Source organism: Salmo trutta, chromosome 5 (assembly GCF_901001165.1).
Source record: "Salmo trutta chromosome 5, fSalTru1.1, whole genome shotgun sequence".
NCBI lineage: Eukaryota > Metazoa > Chordata > Actinopteri > Salmoniformes > Salmonidae > Salmo > Salmo trutta.
In genome coordinates this window covers 5591129-5618145 of record NC_042961.1, presented here as the reverse complement: position 1 = coordinate 5618145, position 27017 = coordinate 5591129, and the positions used below count along the sequence as shown (strand labels likewise).

Here is a 27017-nt window from a genome sequence, read left to right as displayed (position 1 = left end):
GTAGTAGTGGTAATAGTTGTATTAGTAATAGTAGTAGTAGTAGTGGTAGTAGTGGTGGTAGTAGTAGTACCGTAAATTCCGGACTATAAGCTGCAACTTTTTTCCCACGCTTTGAACCCCGCGGCTTAAACAATGACGCGGCTAATATATGGATTTTTCCTGCTTTCAATTTTTTTTTCTCTAAAAAAACACATTCTGTGACTTGCTCAGTTTTTTGGCGGCATGAAGCTTTCATTAGACCAATGAAATTGCCGAACGGGTTAAGGTCAAACAACTTTTTTGTTTACTGTTTAGATTAAATCGAGCGCTCTCAAACTTCCCATCATTCTGATTACGGTAGTCATTTTGTCACCCTCATCATGGCAAAGACACGGAGAAATGCATATGATGCAGCTTTCAAGTTGAAGGCGATTGATCTGGCTGTTGGAAAAGGAAATAGAGCTGCTGCACGGGAGCTTGGTCTTAATGAGTCGATGATAAGACATTGGAAACAGCAGCGTGAGGAATTGACTCAGTGCAAAAAGACAACTAAAGCTTACTGCTAATTTTTTATTTTTTGTTACAAGCCGTGTTTCGTTAAAGCCTATTTATTTTTGTTACAAGCCGTGTTTCGTTAAAGCCTATTTATTTTTGTTACAAGCCGTGTTTCGTTAAAGCCTGTGTAAAGTTCATTTGTTTCAATGTACGGGTAGGCACCTGCGGCTTATAGACATGTGCGGCTTATTTATGTTCAAAATATATATATTTTTTTAATTCAGTGGGTGCGGCTTATATTCAGGTGCGCTTAATAGTCCGGAAATTACGGTAATATTAGTAGTAGTGGTAGTGGTGGTAGTAGTAGTAGTAGCAGCAGTAGTAATAACAGTAGTAGTTACTGAATTCTTTGGGCATTCTGCAAGGTGTCGGGAAAACATTCCACAGGGATGTTGGTCCATGCTGACGCGATGGCATCACATAGTTGCTGCAGATTGGACAGTTGTATGTTCATGCTCTGAACAGCCCGTTCCGTCTCATCCCAAAGATGCTCTGTAGGGTTGAGGGCTGGGGACTGAGCAGGCCACTCAAGTAAACTGAACTAACTGTCATGTTCCAGGCGATGTTTTTCCACTCCTGTTGTCCAGTGTTGGTGATCGTGTGCCCACTGGAGCCACTTCTTCTTGTTTTTAGCTGATAAGAGTGGTACCCAGTGTGGTCGTCTGCTGCAATAGCCCATCCGTGACAAGGGTCGATGAGATGTGCGTTCCGAGATTATTTTCTCCACGTGACTCACTGTCTGTAGGAGCGATCAATTTTTGTGAACGGGGTGGTGTACCTAATAAACTGTCCGGGGAGTGTCCGTTTTCTAATGTTGTGTTAAAATAAAGAAACCGATATGGAGTCATTACACAGAAAGTCATCCAAGACTGTTTTTCTTTACATCCATTGTGAATGACAACAGTTACTCTCTCAATTGCAAAACTCTTTCCAACAATCCCCCTCGATAACCACCAAGCCTCGGTGTGAAATAGAACATTGTCATGCTCTGATCCCATATCTCCACATAGTTTCGCGAACAGGCGTGCGCGCAGTGGATGTGGTTTGATGTAGTTTACCTACTTTAAGATACCTGCTGCAGTATATCTATGAGTTCTGTGCTCCGCTATTTTGGCGCGTCCATATGGCAGAGGGAGACACATTCATAACTAAAGTGCAGAGGCCTGCCTGCCGTCCCGCCATAGATGGAGCCCCATCTGTGCAAAATCCCACCATTCAATCCCATATGGAATCTGTTTTTCGTCAATATAGCCACGCGGCACAATATGCCGTTTCATGCTCGGGAATCGTGAGACAGAACAATATGTCCTCGTGAATAGCATCCCCTGACATGTAAGTCAATGCATGGTCATGTCGGCCCTCACAGCTAACATCCAATTGGAGAGCATAAACTGGGGATTTTTTGAGTCGTTCAGTAAGAGCATAAATTCTTTGTTTAACAGTGTTATCTGACAAAGGTATTGATGTGAATTTCTTTGCCTCTGCCTCCCCACACATTGTTTTCACCATATCAATTGCAGCTGGTAATGTCAAAGTCTCGGCAATAGTGTGTGGTTTCATAGTGTAGCAGGCTTACCCATTCACCGTGGGAATGATTCAATAGTGTGTGGTTTCATAGTGTAGCAGGCTTACCCATTCACCGTGGGAATGATTCAATAGTGTGTGGTTTCATAGTGTAGCAGGCTTACCCATTCACCGTGGGAATGATTCAATAGTGTGTGGTTTCATAGTGTAGCAGGCTTACCCATTCACCGTGGGAATGATTCAATAGTGTGTGGTTTCATAGTGTAGCAGGCTTACCCATTCACCGTGGGAATGATTCAATAGTGTGTGGTTTCATAGTGTAGCAGGCTTACCCATTCACCGTGGGAATGATTCAATAGTGTGTGGTTTCATAGTGTAGCAGGCTTACCCATTCACCGTGGGAATGATTCAATAGTGTGTGGTTTCATAGTGTAGCAGGCTTATCCATTCACCGTGGGAATGATTCAATAGTGTGTGGTTTCATAGTGTAGCAGGCTTACCCATTCACCGTGGGAATGATTCATGTGCAACGGTCAAGTGCAGCCTTTTCCCATTATCTAAGGGTGCTCTCTTGTTGAATATTATCTTTTTGATTTGAACAATTTTCATTCAATGTTTTAAGGTTAACCACATTATAATGATTTTGAGATACAAAGACAATATCATATATGTATACAGTGCCTTCGGAAAGTATTCAGACCCCTTGACTTTTTCCACATTTAGTTACGTTACAGCCTTATTTTAAAATTGATTAAATCTACACACAATACCCCATAACGGCAAAGCAAAAACAGGTTTGTAGAAATTTTTGCTAAGTTATTAAAAATAAAAACTGAAATATAATATTTACAGAAGTATTCAGACTCTTTACTTAGTACTTTGTTCAAGCACCTTTGGCAGGGATTACAGCATTGAGTCTTCTTGGGTATGACGCTACAAGCTTGGCACACTTGTATTTGGGGAGTTTCTCCCATTCTTCTCTGCAGATCCTCGCAAGCTCTGTCAGGTTGGATGGGGAGTGTTGCTGCACAGATATTTTCAGGTCTCTCCAGAGATGTTCGATCGGTTTCAAGTCCGCGCTCTGGCTGAACCATTTCCACAGTCTGAGTTCCTGAGAGCTCTGAGCAGGATTTCATCAAGGATCTCTCTGTACTTTGCTCCGTTCATCTTTGCCTCATTCCTGAATAGTCTCCCAGTCCCTGCCGCTGAAAAACATCCTCACAGCATGATGCTGCCACCACCATGCTTCACCGTAGGAATGGTGCCAGGTTTCCTCCAGATGTGTGGTTTGGCATTCAGGCCAAATATTTTAATATTGGTTTCATCAGACCAGAGAATCTTGTTTCTCATGGTCTGAGAGTCTTTAGGTGCCTTTTGGAAAACTCCAAGCGGGCTGTCATGTGCCTTTAACTGAGGAGTGGCTTCCGTCTGGCCACTTTACCATAAAGGCCTGATTGGTGGAGTGCTGCAGAGATGATTGTCCTTCTGGAATCTCCACAGATAAACTCTGGAGCTCTGTCAGAGTGACCATTGGGTTCATGGTCACCTCCCTAACCAAAGCCCTTCTCCCCCGATTGCTCAATTTGACCGGGGGGCCAGCTCTAGGAAGAGTCTTGGTGGCTCCAAACTTCTTCCATTCTAGAATGATGGAGGCCACTGTGTTCTTGGGGACCTTCAATGCTGCATACATTTGTTGGTACCCTTCCTTAGATCTGTGACTCTTCCTTCAACCTCATGGCTTGGTTTTCAATTGAATTTACCACTCCAATCAAGTTGTAGTAACATCTCAAGGATGATCAATGGAAACAGGATGCACCTGAGCTCAATTTCGAGTTTCATAGCAAATGGTCTGAATACTTATGTAAGGTATTTCTGTTTTTTATTTTTAATAAATGTGCATGTCTAAAAACCTGTTTTCGCTTTGTCTTTATGGGGTATTGTGTGTAGATTGCTGGAATTTTTAAAAATCAATATTAGAATGAGGCTGTAACCTAACAAAATGTGAAAAAAGTAAAGAGTTTTTTTCAGGAGTTTGCAAATTCTCCCACGACCCCATTTTTATATCAGTCGACCCCACAAGGGATTGCGACCCGAAGTTTGGGAACCGCTGGTCTATGTAGAGGACGATCAATGCCGAACCAGAGAGAACGGTGTCTGCAGAAGAGTCTCCTGCCTCAGTAGCTGGTGAGAATGTGGAATGAGGACCACATCATTAGGATCTGGAGATTAGAAGGGGGGGGACTGTGTGCGTGCATGCATGTGTGTGCACGACTGCGCATGTTTGTGTGTGCGTACGTGTCTGGTGTCTGTGTATGTAAGAGAGAGTGAAATCAATAGAGCGTATGGAAGATAATGGCTCCAGTGGTTTGAGTATGAAGCCCACACAGGCAACAGGGCTAGTCACTTTACCCCTACAGTACCTACATTTACATATTACCTCAATTACCTCGACTAACCTGTACCTCGGCACATTGACTCGGTACCGGTACCCCTGTATATAACTTTTTTTAAATGTTTATTATTTAGTAATTATTTATTTTTTTACTTCATTGTTGGTTAAGGGCTTGTAAGTAAGCATTTCACTGTAAGGTCTACACCTGTTGTATTCGGAGCATGTGACAAATATAATTTGATTTGATTTGACTCCAGACATCTTCATTTTGAATAGATGTCTCTAATCCAGTATACATTCCTTAGTGGTGTTGTTGTAGTGTAGTAATTACTACTGACTATCCCCGTGTTATCTCATGTTGTATAGGCAGTCAGAAGGGGCCTGGCTGTAAGATATGTTTTTAGGCCTTTAGGCTGTAATGTAATCACATGTCTAGTCTAGTGGACTCATGTGACTGACCCGGCGGGGCTAAAGCAGCAGAAGCACAGCCATGTGAATAGAATACATGTGGCATTTATCAACCTCATTCTCAGGCAGAAAAGAGATAGGAGAGAACAGTGTTTCCCCTATATCCCCTTTGTGATAGCAAATTCATCAGGGACCCCCGCGTAATCAGATCACAACTCGAGTGAGATAAAAATAGCATACAGGGAGTTTTACCATGACTTCGGCAGTGTATGGCCGGACGAACCAAGTCTTGCGCCCTGGGAAGGAACATTTTAAAGGCCCATCTCTTGGCATCTGAGCGAATTTTGCAGCTTTAAAGGTAATATCCTGCAATTCTACACATTTTGCCATAAGACAGAGAGAACAGTTTGCCGTTTTAAAGCTTAATGTACAGTGCATTTATAAAAAATGTAAATACAAACTTTTTGGGGGAATACAAGAAGTATTACGAGCCTCCCAGGCCCATGTTGCCCAGGGTTAAGAACATACATTGTAGATGAATAATATTAGATTCTATTGTATTACACCCTCTAATCTTATTCCACTGATCCCTTGGCCCAAATTTGTTAAATCTGTTGTTAGTAATATTAATTTAAAAAAATAATAATAATAAGATCTGACCGTGGACCCCCTGCAGTCCCTCCTCACCAGGGATTCTCAGTACCTCCTCAGTACATCCTCAGACCCCAGTTTAAGAACCCCTTGGCTAGAGTATCTGTCCGTCTGTCAATCTCTTTCAAAATCACAGGAGTACTGTATGATTTAAATAAACTTTATTTATAGCTTGTTATGTGTGAGATTAGATTTTTCTGTCCATGTTTACTCTATGAGAAACTATTTAATGTATGAGAAGAAATATATCCTAGATCAGAAGATTGTAGACATTGCTTGTTTTGATAAGCGATTTCATACAGTACATTGCTTGTTTTGATAAGCGATTTCGTACAGTACATTGCTTGTTTTGATAAGCGATTTCATACAGTACATTGCTTGTTTTGATAAGCGATTTCGTACAGTACATTGCTTGTTTTGATAAGCGATTTCATACAGTACATTGCTTGTTTTGATAAGCGATTTCATACAGTACATTGCTTGTTTTGATAAGTGATTTCATACAGTACATTGCTTGTTTTGATAAGTGATTTTGTACAGTAATTACATTAATACCATTACAAGTACACCTGACATAGGCCTAGTTCAAAACTAACACCAATGAACATTCTAAGGTAGTCTAGAATGTTAATATTCCTGTTTCTTCCATCTCCTGTTCTACTCACTAGAATACTGTCTCCCCTCCTCGTGGCACGGGGTGCTGTTGCCATGGTACCCAGAGGGGTATTGATGTGGCGTTTGACAAAGGGTTTAATGTCCGTGTCCCGGTGTAATGTTCCAGGAACATAGAGTCCCTTCCTTTCCCCTGAAGAAAAGAGAGCTGGAGCACTGAGCTCTATTAGAGGGCTGGTCACACTTTCTAATGTTAGACTAAATAATAACAACCAGATCCATCTGCTGCTGTACTGTACAGGCAGCTTGGTGGTTTCACACCTGTTGGTGTTCCACAATAAATGTACATAGAGAAATGCTGTGGAGAAAGGGACAATCCAGAGAGAGAGAGATAATGGAAAAGGCATAGAGAAGAAGAGAGCCGCGTCCAGTCTGATACTGTACTATAGACATCCTGGTCCAGTCTGATACTGTACTATAGACATCCTGGTCCAGTCTGTTACTGTACTATAGACATCCTGGTCCAGTCTGATACTGTACTATAGACATCCTGGTCCAGTCTGATACTGTACTATAGACATCCTGGTCCAGTCTGTTACTGTACTATAGACATCCTGGTCCAGTCTGATACTGTACTATAGACATCCCGGTCCAGTCTGTTACTGTACTATAGACATCCTGGTCCAGTCTGTTACTGTACTATAGACATCCTGGTCCAGTCTGTTACTGTACTATAGACATCCTGGTCCAGTCTGATACTGTACTATAGACATCCTGGTCCAGTCTGATACTGTACTATAGACATCCTGGTCCAGTCTGATACTGTACTATAGACATCCTGGTCCAGTCTGTTACTGTACTATAGACATCCTGGTCCAGTCTGATACTGTACTATAGACATCCTGGTCCAGTCTGATACTGTACTATAGACATCCTGGTCCAGTCTGATACTGTACTATAGACATCCTGGTCCAGTCTGATACTGTACTATAGACATCCCGGTCCAGTCTGTTACTGTACTATAGACATCCTGGTCCAGTCTGATACTGTACTATAGACATCCTGGTCCAGTCTGATACTGTACTATAGACATCCTGGTCCAGTCTGTTACTGTACTATAGACATCCTGGTCCAGTCTGTTACTGTACTATAGACATCCTGGTCCAGTCTGTTACTGTACTATAGACATCCTGGTCCAGTCTGATACTGTAATATAGACATCCCGGTCCAGTCTGATACTGTAATATAGACATCCCGGTCCAGTCTGATACTGTACTATAGACATCCCGGTCCAGTCTGTTACTGTACTATAGACATCCTGGTCCAGTCTGTTACTGTACTATAGACATCCTGGTCCAGTCTGTTACTGTACTATAGACATCCTGGTCCAGTCTGTTACTGTACTATAGACATCCTGGTCCAGTCTGTTACTGTACTATAGACATCCTGGTCCAGTCTGATACTGTAATATAGACATCCCGGTCCAGTCTGATACTGTAATATAGACATCCCGGTCCAGTCTGTTACTGTACTATAGACATCCTGGTCCAGTCTGTTACTATACTATAGACATCCTGGTCCAGTCTGTTACTGTACTATAGACATCCCGGTCCAGTCTGTTACTGTACTATAGACATCCTGGTCCAGTCTGTTACTGTACTATAGACATCCTGGTCCAGTCTGTTACTGTACTATAGACATCCCGGTCCAGTCTGATACTGTACTATAGACATCCTGGTCCAGTCTGTTACTGTACTATAGACATCCTGGTCCAGTCTGATACTGTAATATAGACATCCCGGTCCAGTCTGATACTGTAATATAGACATCCCGGTCCAGTCTGTTACTGTACTATAGACATCCTGGTCCAGTCTGTTACTATACTATAGACATCCTGGTCCAGTCTGTTACTGTACTATAGACATCCCGGTCCAGTCTGTTACTGTACTATAGACATCCTGGTCCAGTCTGTTACTGTACTATAGACATCCTGGTCCAGTCTGTTACTGTTTTATAGACATCCCAGTCAATTTTGATACTGTACGATAGACATCCCGGTCCAGTCTGATACAGTACTATAGACATCCTGGTCCAGTCTGTTACTGTACTATAGACATCCAGGTCCAGTCTGATACTGTTCTATAGACATCCTGGTCCAGTCTGATACTGTACTATAGACATCCTGGTCCAGTCTGTTACTGTTCTATAGACATCCCGGTCCAGTCTGTTACTGTTCTATAGACATCCAGGTCCAGTCAGATACTGTACTATAGACATCCTGGTCCAGTCTGTTACTGTACTATAGACATCCCGGTCCAGTCTGTTACTGTACTATAGACATCCTGGTCCAGTCTGTTACTGTACTATAGACATCCTGGTCCAGTCTGTTACTGTACTATAGACATCCCGGTCCAGTCTGTTACTGTACTATAGACATCCTGGTCCAGTCTGATACTGTACTATAGACATCCTGGTCCAGTCTAATACTGTACTATAGACATCCTGGTCCAGTCTGTTACTGTACTATAGACATCCTGGTCCAGTCTGATACTGTAATATAGACATCCCGGTCCAGTCTGATACTGTACTATAGACATCCTGGTCCAGTCTGTTACTGTACTATAGACATCCTGGTCCAGTCTGATACTGTACTATAGACATCCTGGTCCAGTCTGTTACTGTACTATAGACATCCTGGTCCAGTCAGATACTGTACTATAGACATCCTGGTCCAGTCTGATACTGTACTATAGACATCCTGGTCCAGTCTGTTACTGTACTATAGACATCCTGGTCCAGTCTGATACTGTAATATAGACATCCCGGTCCAGTCTGATACTGTACTATAGACATCCTGGTCCAGTCTGTTACTGTACTATAGACATCCTGGTCCAGTCTGATACTGTACTATAGACATCCTGGTCCAGTCTGTTACTGTACTATAGACATCCTGGTCCAGTCTGATACTGTACTATAGACATCCTGGTCCAGTCTGATACTGTACTATAGACATTCTGGTCCAGTCTGTTACTGTACTATAGACATCCTGGTCCAGTCTGATACTGTAATATAGACATCCTGGTCCAGTCTAATACTGTACTATAGACATCCTGGTCCAGTCTGTTACTGTACTATAGACATCCTGGTCCAGTCTGATACTGTAATATAGACATCCCGGTCCAGTCTGATACTGTACTATAGACATCCTGGTCCAGTCTGTTACTGTACTATAGACATCCTGGTCCAGTCTGATACTGTAATATAGACATCCCGGTCCAGTCTAATACTGTACTATAGACATCCTGGTCCCGTCTGTTACTGTACTATAGACATCCTGGTCCAGTCTGATACTGTTCTATAGACATCCCGGTCCAGTCTAATACTGTACTATAGACATCCTGGTCCAGTCTGTTACTGTACTATAGACATCCTGGTCCAGTCTGTTACTGTACTATAGACATCCCGGTCCAGTCTGATACTGTTCTATAGACATCCCGGTCCAGTCTGTTACTGTACTATAGACATCCTGGTCCAGTCTGATACTGTTCTATAGACATCCTGGTCCAGTCTGTTACTGTTTTATAGACATCCCGGTCAATTTTGATACTGTACGATAGACATCCCGGTCCAGTCTGATACAGTACTATAGACATCCTGGTCCAGTCTGTTACTGTACTATAGACATCCAGGTCCAGTCTGATACTGTTCTATAGACATCCTGGTCCAGTCTGATACTATACTATAGACATCCTGGTCCAGTCTGTTACTGTTCTATAGACATCCCGGTCCAGTCTGTTACTGTTCTACAGACATCCAGAAATGAATAGAAAGTGAGGGAGAAAAAGCAGGAAGATATCCCTGAAGCATTAGGACACTCTTCTATTCATCCTTTGTCCTCTGCCTTAACCCCTGTTTCTCTCTCTCTGTCCCTCTCTCTCTGTCTGTCTCTCTCTCTCTTTCTGTGTGTGTATCTCTCTCTCTCTGTCTCTCTTTCTCGGTCTCTGTCTCTCTCTCTCTCTCTCTCTATTTCTCTCTCTCTATTTCTATCTCTCTCTCTCTGTCTCTCTCTCACTCTCTTCTCTCTCCCTCTCCCCAGGGAAGGGATTGTGTTGCTAGGGGACCTAATTTCTGCAGCCTATGGCGATCCTTCCTTTTCTCTGTTGATGTCTCTATAGAAGACCGACCATGAGACCGTCTCAGACAGGATATCCTAATCTATCAGGAACAGTGAGGCTAATGGAGGCTCCCTTTCTAAGTAGGCTACATTACAACGCCTGCCAGGAGGTCTGGACCTTTGTGGCGCAGAAGATAGTGCACCCAGCCCTGCTCAAGATGCCACACTAACACCTTCCTCATCATGAATGTTTCCTCCATCTCCCCCCACAAGACTGTCAGTCCCAGCCATTACCTGATGCTATGCATCCAGCCTGGCAGCCATTGCCGTAGGAAGTGAACACAATAGAGAGCTAAAACCAAAGGGAAGGAATACTCAGTGAAACACCAGCTCTGAAGATTAGACTGAGTTTTAGCAGTCTGTTGTCTGTGGTGATGGTGTAGGGGGGTTGGGATTAGACTGAGTTTTAACGACCTGTTGTCTGTGGTGATGGTGTAGGGGGGTTGGGATTAGACTGAGTTTTAGCAGTCTGTTGTCTGTGGTGATGGTGTAGGGGGGTTGGGATTAGACTGAGTTTTAACGACCTGTTGTCTGTGGTGATGGTGTAGGGGGGTTGGGATTAGACTGAGTTTTAGCAGTCTGTTGTCTGTGGTGATGGTGTAGGGGGGGTTGGGATTAGACTGAGTTTTAACGACCTGTTGTCTGTGGTGATGGTGTAGGGGGGTTGGGATTAGACTGAGTTTTAGCAGTCTGTTGTCTGTGGTGATGGTGTAGGGGGGTTGGGATTAGACTGAGTTTTAACGGCCTGTTGTCTGTGGTGATGGTGTAGGGGGGTTGGGATTAGACTGAGTTTTAGCAGTCTGTTGTCTGTGGTGATGGTGTAGGGGGGTTGGGATTAGACTGAGTTTTAACGACCTGTTGTCTGTGGTGATGGTGTAGGGGGGTTGGGATTAGACTGAGTTTTAGCAGTCTGTTGTCTGTGGTGATGGTGTAGGGGGGTTGGGATTAGACTGAGTTTTAACGACCTGTTGTCTGTGGTGATGGTGTAGGGGGGTTGGGATTAGACTGAGTTTTAGCAGTCTGTTGTCTGTGGTGATGGTGTAGGGGGGTTGGGATTAGACTGAGTTTTAACGACCTGTTGTCTGTGGTGATGGTGTAGGGGGGTTGGGATTAGACTGAGTTTTAACGACCTGTTGTCTGTGGTGATGGTGTAGGGGGGTTGGGATTAGACTGAGTTTTAACGGTCTGTTGTCTGTGGTGATGGTGTAGGGGGGTTGGGATTAGACTGAGTTTTAGCAGTCTGTTGTCTGTGGTGATGGTGTAGGGGGGTTGGGATTAGACTGAGTTTTAACGACCTGTTGTCTGTGGTGATGGTGTAGGGGGGTTGGGATTAGACTGAGTTTTAACAGTCTGTTGTCTGTGGTGATGGTGTAGGGGGGTTGGGATTAGACTGAGTTTTAACGGTCTGTTGTCTGTGGTGATGGTGTAGGGGGGTTGGGATTAGACTGAGTTCTAACGGTCTGTTGTCTGTGGTGATGGTGTAGGGGGGTTGGGATTAGACTGAGTTTTAACAGTCTGTTGTCTGTGGTGATGGTGTAGGGGGGTTGGGATTAGACTGAGTTCTAACGGTCTGTTGTCTGTGGTGATGGTGTAGGGGGGTTGGGATTAGACTGAGTTTTAACGGCCTGTTGTCTGTGGTGATGGTGTAGGGGGGTTGGGATTAGACTGAGTTTTAACGGCCTGTTGTCTGTGGTGATGGTGTAGGGGGGTTGGGATTAGACTGAGTTTTAACGGCCTGTTGTCTGTGGTGATGGTGTAGGGGGGTTGGGATTAGACTGAGTTTTAACGGCCTGTTGTCTGTGGTGATGGTGTAGGGGGGTTGGGATTAGACTGAGTTGTAACGGTCTGTTGTCTGTGGTGATGGTGTAGGGGGGTTGGGATTAGACTGAGTTTTAACAGCCTGTTGTCTGTGGTGAGGCCAAAATAGCCTTGTTGTTGTCATTTAATAAATCTAGATAGCTTCTCAGACTGAGGTCTTCTTGGTATTTAAAGCTTGGCAAAATGAATTACATTTTTGCATGGGATATCAGTGTGAAGAAGTCATTGTTTTCACATTTCACGTTGTGTTTCTTACAGGATGTATAGAATGCATTGAGTGCATTTTATTTGCGGTTTAGCTCCTCTGCAGACTGCCTCGGGTGTGTGTGTCTCATCCAACCATCTGATTAGTGGTTTATTTTCCCTGACATGAGTGGTTTCAGTGTGTGAAGGAGGTGAATGTTTACTCTGCAGGGAGAGATGTGTTTGCCAGACACTGTTTTTTGGCCCAAGGAGCAGTGGGAGAATCACAAAAACACACCATATGGTTTAACACCAAGAATTTGTTGAAACAGCATGTGTTGTTGTGAATGAAAACCAATATCCCAGGTCTTATTGAGGTCATGGTCATGTCTGGTAGTGACTGGTTCTGTGTCTGGGGCTGGATAGTACGGAGAGTAGACTAGGCCTACCAGGCTTGTGGTTAGGCTAATCATTTAACAGCTTAGGGTGGGAGAGCACTAAAGTGGCCATCCAAGATTGTGAGTACTTAACTCTAGGTTACATTATAATAGGTTAAATATTAAGAACTGTGGTAGTTTCCACCAGGCAGTGTAGTGGGTACATTAAAAAATAACTATTAACTGTGGACTTGAATCAAGGTGTACCTAAATCACCCTGTTAAAGGAGGACCAGGTGGTCGTTAGGGTTTTGTTACCACCCCCCCCCCCCCTCGCGCCTCTCTCTTAGCTGAAGACACAGTAGAGGTGATATGTGATAGCCTGACAGGCAGAACCTGTGGTCGCTTCTGTGGGACTAATGACATTCCGTGCTCACTCCCAGTATATATGAAATACTGTGTTCCTTCCCAGTGTTAATGGAATGCTGTGGTCCATCCCAGTATTAATGGAATGCTGTAGTCCATCCCAGTATTAATGGAATGCTGTAGTCATCCCAGTATTAATGGAATGCTGTAGTCCATCCCAGTATTAATGGAATGCTGTAGTCCATCCCAGTATTAATGGAATGCTGTGGTCCATCCCAGTATTAATGGAATGCTATAGTCCATCCCAGTATTAATGGAATGCTGTAGTCATCCCAGTATTAATGGAATGTTGTGGTCCATCCCAGTATTAATGGAATGCTATAGTCATCCCAGTATTAATGGAATGCTGTAGTCATCCCAGTATTAATGGAATGCTGTAGTCCATCCCAGTATTAATGGAATACTGTAGTCCATCCCAGTATTAATGGAATACTGTAGTACATCTCAGTATTAATGGAATGCTGTAGTCTATCCCAGTATTAATGGAATGCTGTAGTCATCCCAGTATTAATGGAATGCTGTAGTCCATCCCAGTATTAATGGAATGCTGTGGTCCATCCCAGTATTAATGGAATGCTGTGGTCCATCCCAGTATTAATGGAATGCTGTAGTCCATCCCAGTATTAATGGAATGCTGTAGTCCATCCCAGTATTAATGGAATACTGTAGTCCATCCCAGTATTAATGGAATACTGTAGTCCATCCCAGTATTAATGGAATACTGTAGTACATCTCAGTATTAATGGAATGCTGTAGTCTATCCCAATATTAATGGAATGCTGTGGTCCATCCCAGTATTAATGGAATGCTGTAGTCCATCCCAGTATTAATGGAATGCTATAGTCCATCCCAGTATTAATGGAATACTGTAGTCCATCCCAGTATTAATGGAATACTGTAGTACATCTCAGTATTAATGGAATGCTGTAGTCCATCCCAGTATTAATGGAATTCCAATGGAAGTCAGGTCTACATTATTCACTGGAACACCCGCATTATCAACTAATTCATCTTGGGCATGACATTAATATTTTTACTGGAAAAAGGATATAGACCACAAAGTAAAAGTTGCAAAAAGATGTTGGTGTAACCAGGTGTGTGTTACAACAGTCTATCCAAGGTGTGTGTTGCTGGTGATCTGCCTAATTAAGGTGTGTGTTTTACATCAGTCTAACAATGTGTGTGCGTGTGTGCGTCTGCGTGTGTGTTCCAGGTGACCTGTCCCCAGTGCAGATGTCTCCAGTGGCCCAGTCTCAGTTCCTCCCTCTAGCCGAGGTCCTCTGCTGTGTCATCTCTGACATGAACTCCTCCAATATCACTGTCAACCAGGAAGCCCTCATCAGTCACATGACCAAGGCTCACCCAGGTAACTTATACAGATGTATAGGGAGAGCTTCATATCCCTACATACATTCAACCACAGGTGCTCTTGCAATAGAGTAATTGTAGGTGTCAAAAAGGGGAGAATTATATCTAGTGTACTAATGCTTAACGTGCAGTTTTAAGTCTGACTGCAAACTAGTTGAGTCCATCTGCCAATATACAGTAACTTTTATGAGATTTATAGGAGATGAACTGTATTAACTAATGAGGCTGATCTTCTCTCTCTCTCTTCCTGCCAGGTATGACCATCCCTACCCAGGACATCCTGTACAACGCTCTGGGCTCGTTGATCAAAGAGAGGAAGATCTACCACACAGGAGAGGGCTATTTCATTGTCACTCCTCAGACCTACTTTATCACCAACAGCCTGGTGAGAGAGAAGAGCTGGTGGACCTCAGGGTCTGGAGACAACGAGCTGCCATCCCCTCCCCCCATCACCTACCTGCTCAGTAATGACACCCTGGAGAGCCACTCACAGCCCCCTCTGGTGGCCCACTGCAAGTCCTGCAGCTGCTTTACCCCTGCCCAGAACGTGACCAATCCTGATACTACGGCCACTACAGCCACCACGGTTCCTCCATCCCTCCCAGACCAGCACTCCGTTTCTGTTTCTATTAGCGAGTGCACAGGGAAGAGTCTGAAGTGGTCCCGGGACCACAAGCCTCAAGTCCAGCACCAGTCGACCTCGACAGCCGCAGACTACCAGGCTAGCGAGGTCAGCAAGACCACTACGGCTACCGCCGCCAGCCGCAAGGACAAACCGGGGAGGAGGTTTGGCCTCAGCCTCTTCAGGAGGAATGGAGGGAAGAAGGAGAAGTTGAAGAAAGAATATGCCTCGTTCTCGGGTCAGTTCCCTCCGGAGGAGTGGCCGGTGAGGGACGAGGAGGATCTGAACAATCTGCCCAGAGACCTGGAGCACGCCATCATCAGACGCATCAACCCTGAGCTCACTGTGGACAACCTGACACGCCACACTGTACTTATGAAGAAACTGGGGGAGAGAGGAGGGGAGAGAGGGACGGAAACAGAAAGACGAGGGGAAAGAGGGGTGGAAAGGGATAAAGGGTTAGACAAGGGAGACAGGGTAGACAGAGGGGACAAGGTGGTGGACAAGGGCATGTCCACTGAGATCCTGACCAGCTCCAAGCCCAGACAACAACACTCCTCCCGGCCCGTACTCGGAGCAGGGGCTGGGGGCAGGAGATCTACTTCCAAGGCCTCTCGCAGCAAGAGAACGCATTCCTCTGGGGAGAAACAGAAAGACAGGTTGAAGACTAAGGCCACAGTGTGTGTGGATGTGGACCCAGACAGGGATGACCTGGTCCCCTCTCGCCTCAGACCTGAGGTCCCTATCCATGAACCAGACCATAGAGAGGATCCAGGAGCGGTGGAGGGGAAAAGCCTCTATAAGAAACGCATTGACAACCCCTTTGAGGGTCAACCACCGGGGAAAGATACAACCCAGACTGTGGCCCCTAGCATGACCCACAAAGAACAGAGGAGGAGAGAGGGAAAGGAAGCGAAGGAGGGGAAAGAGAGGAAGACTTCAGGAGGAGGCAGGAGAGAACGAGTGGGACACCGTTCCAAATCCTGGGACCCACACAAAGCCAAAGCAACCACTGATGACACAGAACATGTTGGAAAGTCTCGTACAACCGAGGACAGGTCATGTGACCGTCTCCACGAGAGGGAGTTCACCACCGACCCCCTCCTCCTGCACCCCTCTGACACCAAACCCACCAGAGAGTTACCGTCAGACTACAGCTCAGCATACCCCCAGAGCAGCACCCTAAGGATAGACGACAAGGTTAGATATCAGAGGGAGAGAAAGAACAGAGGAAGAGACAGCAGGGAGGGAGGGAAGGAGAAGGAGGGAAAGCATAGAACGACACAGCAAGCAGAATATGGCAGTACAACGGACCATAGACACGCAGCAGTAACAAGCCAAACCCTAGACTCTGATGCCAACCTCCCTAGTACCCACCTCTATGACCCAGTCTCTGCCCATCCGTGCGACCCGGCCGTGCCCTGGTCAAAGCCTGCTGTGCATCGCAGGCACTCCTTCAAACACACAGACACACAGGGAGACCTAACCCACAGGCCTGACCTGCTCTCCTCTCACCAACAGGCCTGCAGTACCACACCCAACCAGCATGGTCTGCTACACAGCAGTGGTGACAGTAGAGAGCACAGGAGTCCAGGTCATGAGCATGGGGACATTGATGGGTTAATGGTGGAGAGTAATGGCTTTATGATAGAGAGTGATGAGTTTATAGAAAATGATCACAGGCTTTACCAGAGAGCAGAGGAAGAAGATGAGGATGCCTGTAGTTCTCTGTATCTGAGTGAGGAGGGAGTCATTGACAACAGAGAGATCTATCAAACACGAATGTCTCACTGTCATGACTCTCAGTCCCTCTACCATGATCCTCAGACCATATACCAAGACACTCACTTCGACCACCAAGACCCTACCCACTACCACGACCGACCTCACTCCTCTTACCACGAGCCCCAACCCCACTTCCCCGACCCCCATTCTCTCCAAGGAGACTGGGATAGCACTTATGCAGAGGAGCACTCTTCTACCATCCACCAATACCCCTCTCTGTCCCCTCACAGCCCCCATGGACAGGAGGAGGAGAGGTGCGTCAGGGTGAGCCGCTCTACCCATAGCCACCTCAGCCAGCCGTCACCAGGGACCCACAGCGATCCCAGCCCCAGGCGAGGAGCCCCGATCCAGCCCCAGGCGAGGAGCTCCAAACCCTCTCTGGAAGGTTTGGAGCATGCTGGGGAGGCAGACAGCAGCATATTTGACTACTGCCAGACCAGCGAGGTGGAGTCTGACGCTGAGACCCTCCATAAGTCAGCAGACGAGGGGGACGGGGAGTCGGCTCACTGGGGTTGCGGAGTAGAGGAAGACGGGGAGCAAAAGGGGGGCTTTGAGACCCTGAGGGAGAGAGGAGGCCTTCAGAGCTCAAGTATCAGTCTGGGCATGTCCAGTGGAGCCGGAGGGGGAAAGATGATGGGGGGGGCAGGGGAGAGTCAGAGCAACACGGGAGACAGCGGGATAGACTCGCCACGGTGAGTTGCTTTGTATTAATCATCATCGAACATTAATGGACTGCAGTTATAACATTTTTAACAAAAGGTCTCATTATATTTTGTGAAGTGATTGTGACAATTTGCACTAGCAAGGTATTATTAAATGACCATGATATTCACCAGTATTAGTCTTTTTTAGGAAAGACAAAATACTCTTATATCTTCTCTTCTCCCTTAATGAATATGCACCAGAAATGGAACTGTTCCAGGCAGCAGGACCTATCCTCCTCCCATACTCTCCTGTCCTTAAAGTCCCAGTCTGCCAGAAACACATAGAGGAATTTGGCCCTTAAATCCCCTGTATATTTGTCTTCTCACCTGCGACCTAGACCCCTTTCTCCAGCTGTAAACCTATCCTCTCTCTGTGGCTGAGGTAGAGGCAACAGGGCCTACAGAGCCAGCTGCCTATAGCGCTGGCCCAGGGAGGGTGGAGGAATGTGGAGCTGCAGTGAAAATAAGCTGAGGCTGGAGGTAGTTAGATGACCCATGGCCCTGGTCGGAGGTGTGCCTTCCCTCTCTTCCCTTTTCATGTAAATGGATATAAAGCTGAACAAACACCCCGTAGCCAATTAGACCAGGCAGTATTTATACAGAGGGGGATGATTACTGTGAATAATGAATGGGTAAAACCTCACGTTTAACATTGAAGAGGGGAAAAGTTTTGCATGAACTTTATAAGAACTTGGCTTTTTCCCTTTTGTGGTGAAGAGTAGTTTTTTTCACCCTGAATTTCACAGTATAGTTAGTGTACAACTGACTAGGTATCCCCTTCCCCTTTCCCTGAATGTGAGTGTGTGTCGATCAGTGTATTGCATATTGTATTTATTTCCTACTGATATGGTTCATCTCCCCACAGGAGCTTTGTGTGCGTTTTATAATTTATACTATGAATTTACACCGGTTCCTCTATGTTTTTCCCTACAGCACCCGTGTGACTCTGGCGACCAACAACACAGTGATTCTGGAGGGTCTAAAGAGGAGAGGTTTCCTACAGAACCTGGAGAAACTGCACTCCAAGAGCTCCGCCATGAGACCACAGAGCTCGTTGCTACAGCTCACACCAGTCATGAACGTATAGAAACCATAGGCCCCCAGATGCACCTCCGAGGGAGGGACAATGAGCTCCCTGACGCAGCTCCGCGTGAGGGTCCATGAGCTTCCTGAAGCAGCTCTGTGTGAGGGCCCATGAGTCCTCTAATGCAGCTCCGTCTGTTCCGCCATCAGAAAGCGTGGGAAGTTAAGAAGAATGTGCAATCAGAAATGGGGTTCACAGCCTATCTTCATGGACTTCCAGCATCTGTTTGTTTCACTGCTGTCATAAACCTGCTGTGAACACCTAGCTTTTCCTCATTGTCTATGCTGGTCAGTTATCCAGTCCTCCAGGGATAGCGTATAGGAGCAACTTGTGGGTGCTCAACCCAGACCTGTCCCAGAGGATGTCCTTGTATATTTTATTCCTCCCCTTTCTGTATATAACATTTAACAGGAATATCCTGAGACGTATTCGGCTAACGACTAGTGAATCTGTTGCAATGAATGCATGATCAATCGATAGGTGGTGTGGATGTAGGAGGTAGTACTATGAGTTTGCATGGTCCTTCCACTAGGCCCAAAATTAAATTTTCATACCTTTCCTTGTAGCCATGTGTAACACAAATAAATATTTATGTACCACACAAGCCACCACCTCACTGAATGTTTTGTTGACACTTATACCATACACTCATAAGAAAATTAGTACCTTTCGCTTCTCCATGTCACTCTTCCAGCACCTAGGGCTTAGCTTTTCGGCTCCATCTGCCAGGCTCATTTGTATTTAATAGTAGTTCCTACCTACCCTTTCACAGAAATTCCTCGTAAGTAAACAAGTTCATTGACGTCGCTCAGTAACGGCCGATACAAACCAGAAGCTGGCAGACAGAGGAGATAAGCTAAGTCCTGGGTGTAGGTAGAGGCTCCAGGGACAAGGTGTACATGGAGAAATCCCAGCCACATCAACATGGCTCTGGGAGAGCTCGGGTTAGGAATGTGAGGTTGTTTAGCAATGACCTGATTTAAAAATAAAATATGAAGTTAAACAGTGGGACTTTCACAACTAGAAGGGAGGGCTATAATTTTTGTTGGGAATGAGGTGAGCAAACCTTAGACAAGGCTGCCCCCAATTGGACACAGTAAAAAAAGAAATGGAGGTATGTTTGAAAACTCAAATTAACCAATGGTTGATGGGCTGATGGTTACAGTAGTCTGTGGGGGAGGTAAAAGCATGGTCACTTACATAATTCAGAAATTCTCAAACATAAGTTGAAAGAGGTTTTCAAATCACATGGGTTAATGAACATTAAACTTCTACATTGGCCCTGCACACTATTGTATTTTTAGGGCATCCCAAACTGAGTCAACATGTAACAAGAAGCATGTGGGTGTCATTACCAGACTTAGATCAAAATAACAAATCAGACAAAAAGAAATCATTGATGCAATGTTGACAGTCAACTTTTATTTATCCATATGTAGCAGTCAGAAATGTGGGGAGAGAGGTGGAGCTGGGTGGGACCTCTACAGTAAGCAGAGCCATATGGGGATCAAAACATTCTAACTCATTTCCTTAATTCAACCTTGAAGAAAATCTACATTGGAGGCCAATCAACAAAGACAGGAGAGAAAATTAAATGACAATGAAGATGTAACAGTGTGCAAACAATGTACATAGAAGCCCAAAAATAATAAAGTAATGACAACTTAAAAAGCTGGGTGTAAGTTAAGAATAAAGGAGTTGCCAAAACCATACAAGTTTTTTTGTTTGTTTTTGTTTTATGACAGTTCGGCATACATTTCTACAGCATGCAGTAAGGCACCTATCTAACACAAGAAATAAGCCTATGCTACCGTTTGAAGCACAATTGTTATTCCAAAAGGGGTAAAAGAATAAAGGCTGCTCAAAATAAAAAGTCCTTCCCATAAAATAAGAAAACACAGTATAATAGCTATTCTTCCCTTTCAAAATGACCCAAACCATATTAAAAAGTTTTTTTTTTAATATACACAGAACAGTAAATAAAAAGCTTAATCCCATGGAATTTGGAAAACCTGGAAGTTCAAAATCAAGGGTGGTGTCACTAAAAGCAACCTATAGTCGTCTAGATGGGTAGTAAACACAACCTATTATTACAGTCAAATTTGATCACTTCTACTCCCAAAACCATTCAGTGAAATCAACTATAATTCTATACACTGCTAATTGAATGAGTTAAGAAATAGCAAGAAATAACTCTTGAACATCGTCTAGCTAATAATGATGTTACATTTGGTGCTGAAACAGTGAGAACTGGATAGGGAATCATCAATTAAAAACAGACGCAAGTCAACTTCAGATAATGCTACCAGATCGTTTATTTATTTTTTTAACGATGCATTTTGTCCATTCCTCCTTTTCATGACTGTTAATTGCATCCCAAAATACAGAGGCTTGAGGCACTATTGCTCTCCACACTTTACCTGCACAGTACAGACCACATCACTGGGTACAGACCCATCCACATGGCGCTGCATCTCACTGGATGGAAACCCAGATGACAGTATGTACATACGAGAGCAGTAGCAACATTTCCTGGTAGCTCTGTAACAAAAACAATTAATGAAAAGGAAACTGGAGAAGGGAGGTGAGAGATTACGTGGATGTTACTATAAAAAAAATACATCTAATTTCTGGAACAAAACTGCACAGTAGTCACCTATACAGATATATAAAAAAGGATAAATCAACAATTATTTACATAGGATCTGTCTCCCCCCATGAGTTTACATCAGTAAGATGGGTTAAAAAAAATGCACATTTGAAAGATTGCTAATTTATGCCATCAAGACAGTATGACTTGATCGCAAGTTGCATCAGTAGCCAAGAGTGGGAGATTGACCTCAACGAGGGTTAGATCGGAAAAGCACTCCATATAGTAGGGGGAGAATTATGCACAAGTATTTCTCTCCGTTAGTCAGGTAACATTTATCTAGATTATCAAATCTTTTCTTTAAAAGCAATCAAAAAGAGGGGGTTCTGGAGCAAAAATCACAATCACAAAGGAGAAATACAGGCTCATTCAAAATGTCTATCACACAATTTATTCAAAACTAACTGATCTGAAAGTCCTAGGAACTTGTCAAGCAACCCAACAGCTCGTCTGTAAAGGGTTATTATAAGTTCAGGCTAGAACTTGTATTTTTCTTTTTCTCCTTTTGAAAAGGATATTTTGGTTGTGTCATTGTCCATTTGTATCGACTGCTCCACACAGAGACAAATTAAACTCTGCCCCTGACCACTACACTGTTACTGGGAGAGCTGGCCGGGTTTTATTGGCTGTAATCCTTGTCGTCTGGAGCTCGGGACCGATTGGTAGAACAGAAACATCACAGGGGTGGGTGTCGGTCAGGGCTGTGTGTGAGTGAGACAGAGTAGGTGTGTGTAGGCATCTCACTGGTCGATGTGGATTCTATGATGCCTGGAAAGAGAGGATGAATGGTTGAAGCCTTTTCCACACTGGGAGCACCTGTATGGCTTCTCGCTGGCCAGGATGCGCTGTTTGAGGATGGTGGTGTGGGGGAATCCCTTCGTCGAGGGAACGGCACTGTACTGTTGCTGCACCACTACCTGTTGCTGCTGCTGCTTCTCCTCCTGGTGAACACGCTGGTGCCTGGACAGGGAAGAGGAGTGGTTGAACCTCTTCCCACAGTGGCCGCAGGTGTAGCTCTTCCCCTCCGAGTGGACTCTTTGGTGGCGGGACAGGGAAGAGGAATGATTGAAGCTCTTGTCGCAATGGTTGCAGGTGTACGGTTTGTCTCCTGCGCCTCCCCCCTGGTGCATCCTTGACTGCTGCTTCATAGTGGACCCGTAGGAGAAGGCCTTGCCCTGGGGAGGGGAGGAGTAGATGCGTGCCTCCAGGTGGACCTTGTGGTGCCGGGAGAGCGAGGAGGAGTGGTTGAAGCTCTTGTCGCACTGGGCGCAGGAGTAGGGTTTCCCACCAGAGTGGACCAGTTGGTGCTTCTTAAGGTGGCGCTTGCGGACAAAGCTCTTCCTGCACTGGTTGCACTTGTAGGGCTTCTCCCCAGAGTGGATGCGTTGGTGCTCCCGCAGGGTTGCGGCTGCGGCGAAGCACTTCCCGCACTGTGTGCAGCGGTGAGGCTTGTCCCCTGCGTGGGTTTTCTGGTGCTGCTTCAGGCTAGAGGCCGTGGTGAAGCCCTTTCCGCACTGGGAACAGGTGAAGGGCTTCTCCCTGGCGTGGAGCTCCTGGTGCTTCTTGAGGTGGCGCCGGCGGATGAAACTCTTCCTGCACTGGGTACACTTGTATGGCTTATCCTCCGAGTGCATCTTCATGTGCTCCCGCAGGGTGATGGCCGCCGCGAAGCTCTTGCCGCATTCCGAGCAACGGTGGGGCTTCTCCGGGCTGTGGATCATCTGGTGAGACTTGAGGTTGAAAGCGTCGATCACCCCCTTTCCCACCATCTCCACGCCTGTGGTGGCGTACGCTTTCTCTTTCATGTGGATCTTCATGTGCTGCTTGAGGCTTGACTCCACAGCGAAGCTATCGCCACAGTGCACGCAGATGTAAGGGTTGGTGGCCTTGTGGATCTCGAAGTGCTGGTGCAGGTCGGCCATGCTGCCGAAGATCTCGCCGCACTCGTTGCACTGCAGGCCGTGGGCCTCGTGGATAACCACGCCATTCTCGGACTCCACCGTCAGCTCGCCGCCCACGTGGTCCGACTCCACCTTAACCACATGTTCAGTCTCGGTTTTTAGCAGCACCTCTCCCAGCAGCGCCTCCCCCTTGCCCTCGCCCCCCATGGTGAAGCACTGAATCTCCCCGTGGTGGTCCGGCTTGGTCACGTAGTCATGGTCAGTCTCTGTGACGATGGCGTCCACACAGGCTACGGCAGTGAGCCCTTGGATCTTGGCCAGGTCGGCCCCGTGGATCTCCAGCTCCAGGCCACGTTTCTCCTCCGTCATGATCTCTGTCTCGGCCGCATAATGCAGGTCAACCTGGCTGTGGGCAATGACACACTCCGACCCCAGCGTGTCAAGGCCGGGTGTGTCACACTCAGTCTCTGACTCGGCCATGAGAACACACTCCAGCCCGACGACCTCCGTTTTAGAGCCGGACGGGAAGCTTCGAGGGACTTGGGGTCGAAAGAGATCCACTTAGTATGGCTAGCACAACAGGGTTGGTAGTAGTGCTTAGATTCTCAGTCAGTCAGAGACCTGTCAGGTGAAAGAAATATAAGATACAGATTAAGTGATGTGACATTGAGCTATCATATACATCTCAAAAAAGTGCTTCCATGCTAATGAAGTGAACAGTAGTACTGTAGAATGCTACTGATACTAAAGCACAGAGCTGCTGGTGTAACAGTAATAGATTCAAATATAGGTATTTATCCTGGCAGAAAAGGGGGTGAAAAAAGTAGGCAGAATACTGTTCAGTTTGTGCAATACAAATCAAGAAAACATCTGAAACTTAATAAGGAGCCATAGCTTCTGCACTGACACACACTTGTTATTAGCCAGATAACTAGCCAGCCAAGACCCCCAGCTAGCAATAATTTAAGGCTAACTAGCCAAGTGACAGGAGTACCAGTGTCAACAATACACAGAACAAAGTAAAATTACAAAATACTTGTATTAATTCTGCAGATACAAAGGGTGTTTTCTGTAATCTAACAAAGGGCAAACATTTCACGAATTTAGAAATGATTTGAAACAGTTGAAATACATATTAATACTTTGTTAGCTGGCTATAAATTGCTATCTAGCGGGCTAAATGTTATTTAGCACCAAAGTTATGCGCATGAGCTGAGGCTATCTGGCTATCTAGGCAGATGCAGAATGGATAACATACAATTACTGACTAACCGATAAAAGATGGACGAGGGTTTCACAGAAGCCTCAAGTTGACTAAACATTTGAAATGGCATGAAAATAGTCTAAACACACTCTTTAACTAGGTAGACCAACAGATAACATTAACCACCTTGGCTACATAGCCAACATTAGCCCGCTAGTTAGCTGGCTAGGGGAGGGGAAAACAACTTAACGACGATACAGCATTGTTAGCGGCTAATGTTTATCAAGTTAGCGCGCTAACTAGCTTTGTAGCTGATAACTAGCTAGCTAGTTAGTTAGCCGCATGGCTGATCAACTAATCAAGAGTTTCCCCCTCATACGTACAACAAACCTTACATTCACCAAAGTCATTTTTCCACGGTTACGAATACAATAACGAATGCGGAAACTCTGACACAGCTTGTGCGCAGTTTTAACAGGCCATCTTGTCTATGCCACACCACCACTTTCCAGCTAGCGAAACATAAGATGGCTGCCGCTACGCTAGCTTCCGCCCTTCATAACGCATTTCAGATCTACGAGGGAGTTTCCAATGTATTACAAAATCCATATTTAAGTAACGGTAGGTTGAGCCACAAAGGCAGAAAAATACATTTGTATACAACCCAAATATACAACACCGAGGTGCAGACGGGGTAGTTTTTCGCCATAATCCGATAAATCAGCCTGAAACAAAGATGGCTAACATTATCCGGGCGAGGAGTTTTCGCCTCGCTAAAAAGCCCGGGAAAGGCGACCCCATCTTATATAACAATGCATAACAAAGCACAGCTCAAATGCCTTCGAAATCATACAATACACACAAGACGAATGACTTATAGTCTTAGTTAATTCAATTTACCAATGTATTGCAAGATTGAGAACGTTCGAGCACCAAGCTACCCAAATATCCTTGAGATGCGACAGCATTCCGTGACCATATTTTCAGCCCACATTCAATATGGCCTAGCCTCGCGAGCTACTGCGCTAGCGTACTTTGCTAGCAGGCTACCTAGCCTCGATATCAAGCTAACTAGCTGGCTATATTCCTAGCCAGCAAGCACATACGGGGCCCGAGGTCCATTTTCTTGGGACCGTCACTAGGTGAAAATGAGTCACAGAAGTAAAATAACATTTGATAGTGAAATATTTTCAATTTGTGCAATATTTAGGAATATATAACTTAACTAGATATATGAATTAAAAAACGTGTACACAATTATCAACTAATCCTATAGCCTGTTAATAGGCAACCTAAACAGACAAAACAATCAAAAGACAGCTGATTGGGATATTAATTAGTGTAGGTCCGCAGGGTACCCACCTCTTTGTCTTCAGGTTATGATGAAACAAAAAGTTTAAGGGCTCTGCACAACCGATTTCTCCTGGATGCTTGCTTGCGACTGTCTGCAATGTCTTCCTCTCTCGCTTTCTGTAGAGCTTGCGCCACTGATCTTCTGGCGCCAACAACGCATTGTAGCTTGTCACTGGCACATGCAATCAAGACTGCCCTCTATAGCCCCGGAGTAATACATCGATTCAGGCCACCCAGGTTAAAGCCGACTGTCTCTACTGTACAAAGTCGCCTTCACTACCCTCCTCTCTTCTATCCCTCCCTATTCTCTAACTCTCTCTCTCTCTCTCTCTCTCTCTCTCTCTCTCTCTCTCTCTCTCTCTCTCTCTCTCTCTCTCTCTCAATTCAATTCAAAGGGTTTTATTGGCATGGGAAACATATGTTTACATTGCCAAAGCAAGTGAAAGTCTCTCTCTGAATGTGTACATTGCCAAAGCAAGTGAAATACATAATAAACAAAGTGAAATAAACATTCAGTAAACAGTGAACATTACACTCACAAAAGTTTGAAAATAATATAGACATTTCACATGTCATATTATGGCTATGTACAGTGTTGTAATGATGTGCAAATATACTGAACAAAAATATAAATGCAACATGCAAACATTTCAAAGATTTTACTGAGTTACAGTTCATATAAGGAAATCAGTAAATTGAAATACATTCATTAGGCCCTAATCTATGGATTTCACATGACTGGAAATACAGATATGCATCTGTTGGTCACAGATACCTTAAAAAAAGGTAGGGGCGTGGATCAGAAAACCAGTCTATATCTATTGTGACCACCATTTGACTCATGCAGTGTGACACATCTTCTTCACATAGAGTTGATCAGGCTGTTGATTGTGTTCCTTTTGTCCAGGTGAGAAAGGGCGGTGTGGAGTGCGATTGAGATTGCGTCATATGTGGATCTGTTGGGGTGGTATGCAAATTGGAGTGGGTCTAGGGTGTCCGGGAGGATGCTGTTGATGTGAGCCATGACCAGTCTTTCAAAGCACTCAATGACTATCGACGTGAGTGCCACGGGGCGGTAATCATTTAGGCAGGTTACCTTCGCTTCCTTCGGCACAGGTACTATGGTGGTCTGCTTGAAACATGTTGGTATTACAGACTCAGTCAGGGAGAGGTTGAAAATGTCGGTGGCCTACTGCAGCTCTGATTGGTTATGCCGCATGGTCTGGTCTGTGTGGAGTGCAGGTTGAG

General features: G+C 45.1%; 2 protein-coding genes across 4 annotated transcripts in view; one reads left to right on the top strand and one right to left on the bottom strand.

The window, feature by feature from the left end:
* The window catches only part of LOC115193559 (storkhead-box protein 1-like), a 45616-nt gene extending 26351 nt beyond the window's left edge, over positions 1–19265 (top strand). Inside the window, exons 2-4 of the mRNA XM_029752292.1 lie at positions 14312–14464; positions 14721–17565; positions 18511–19265. Of these exons, the coding sequence (XP_029608152.1) occupies positions 14312–14464; positions 14721–17565; positions 18511–18664 (3152 nt within the window). The 3' untranslated portion in view covers positions 18665–19265. The remainder of the gene's footprint in view (positions 1–14311; positions 14465–14720; positions 17566–18510) is intronic.
* A 792-nt stretch (positions 19266–20057) lies between these two features.
* On the bottom strand, positions 20058–25900 carry LOC115193557 (zinc finger protein 883). 3 transcript variants are annotated; one of them, XM_029752289.1, is made up of 2 exons: positions 25779–25900; positions 20058–23833 (listed from the first exon to the last, which is right to left on the bottom strand). In XM_029752289.1, exon 2 carries the CDS (start codon positions 23690–23692, stop codon positions 22052–22054), a length of 1641 nt encoding a protein of 546 aa, XP_029608149.1. In that variant the 5' UTR covers positions 23693–23833; positions 25779–25900; the 3' UTR covers positions 20058–22051. The 3 variants fall into 3 exon arrangements, with proteins under 3 accessions (XP_029608149.1, XP_029608150.1, XP_029608151.1); XM_029752290.1 differs by lacking the exon at positions 25779–25900 and adding an exon at positions 25317–25417; XM_029752291.1 differs by lacking the exon at positions 25779–25900 and adding an exon at positions 24812–24938.
* Positions 25901–27017: the final 1117 nt, after the last annotated feature.